This window comes from Chinchilla lanigera, unplaced genomic scaffold (assembly GCF_000276665.1).
Source record: "Chinchilla lanigera isolate Chin_1 unplaced genomic scaffold, ChiLan1.0 scaffold00019, whole genome shotgun sequence".
NCBI classification, from domain to species: Eukaryota; Metazoa; Chordata; class Mammalia; order Rodentia; family Chinchillidae; genus Chinchilla; species Chinchilla lanigera.
The window spans coordinates 26,664,985-26,665,791 of record NW_004955420.1 but is presented as its reverse complement, the minus strand read 5'-3'; the positions used below and the strand labels follow the sequence as shown (position 1 = coordinate 26,665,791).

Sequence of the window (807 nt, the reverse complement as noted above, 5' to 3'; positions counted from 1 at the left end):
CGGCGGCCAAGCTGTGGCTGGGGCTGCACGACCTGGGCTCCGAGGGCTCCTGGGTGGACGCGAGCGGCGCGCCCGCCGCCTTCGCGCGCTGGGAGACGGAGATCACGGCGCAGCCCGACGGCGGCACGGCCGAGAACTGCGTGGCCATGGCCGGGGAGGCGCACGGGCGCTGGTTCGACGAGCGCTGCCGGGACGAGCTGCCCTACGTGTGCCAGTTCGCCATCGTGTAGGGCCAGGCCGGGGCGGGGCGGGCGGGAGACCCAAAGCCCGGGCCCCCTCTTGTGCCCTTTGCAAATAAAGTTGGTGCCACTCGGCGGAGAGCTGCTGCAGTCTGTTGTTTGTCTGGGGCTCGCGCAGCGGGCGCGGCGGGTAGTGCAGGAGCCCGGGCCCAAGAGCAGGGCGGGCACGAGGGAGGGCGGCTGGGGGGGATACCAAAAAGAGGGAGGAGAGGGCGAGGGAAGGATGGAAACAGGGGACTCCGGCCTGCTGTCTTCTTTGTTCTTTTTGCGACTTAAATGTTTTTTTCTGGTTTTGTTTTTTTAACAGTTTTGTTCATTTGTTTTTGCGGCTTAAATTTTTTTTTCTTTTTCGTTTATTTCTAGACAGGGTTTCACTAAACAGTTCAGGCCGGCCTTGAACTCTCAATGATCCTCCTGCCTCAGCCTCCTAAGTCACGCTGGTGACTTTATTTTTACATAATTTCAGACTTCCAGGAAAGCAGTGAGAACTTCCGATTCCCGACGTATCCTCATTTCCTTCTGCTCGCTTTGTCCTTTTACTACTTGGGCAGTAAATGCAGACGGATGC

At 59.0% G+C, this 807-nt stretch overlaps 1 protein-coding gene across 1 annotated transcript in view; it reads left to right on the top strand.

Annotated features, from left to right (window-relative positions):
• Positions 1–320, top strand: part of Clec3b (C-type lectin domain family 3, member B) — a gene marked incomplete in the record, with an annotated part of 4,003 nt that extends 3,683 nt beyond the window's left edge. Inside the window, 1 exon segment of the mRNA XM_013513371.1 lies at positions 1–320. Coding sequence (XP_013368825.1) covers positions 1–230 — 230 coding nt within the window.
• Positions 321–807: the final 487 nt, after the last annotated feature.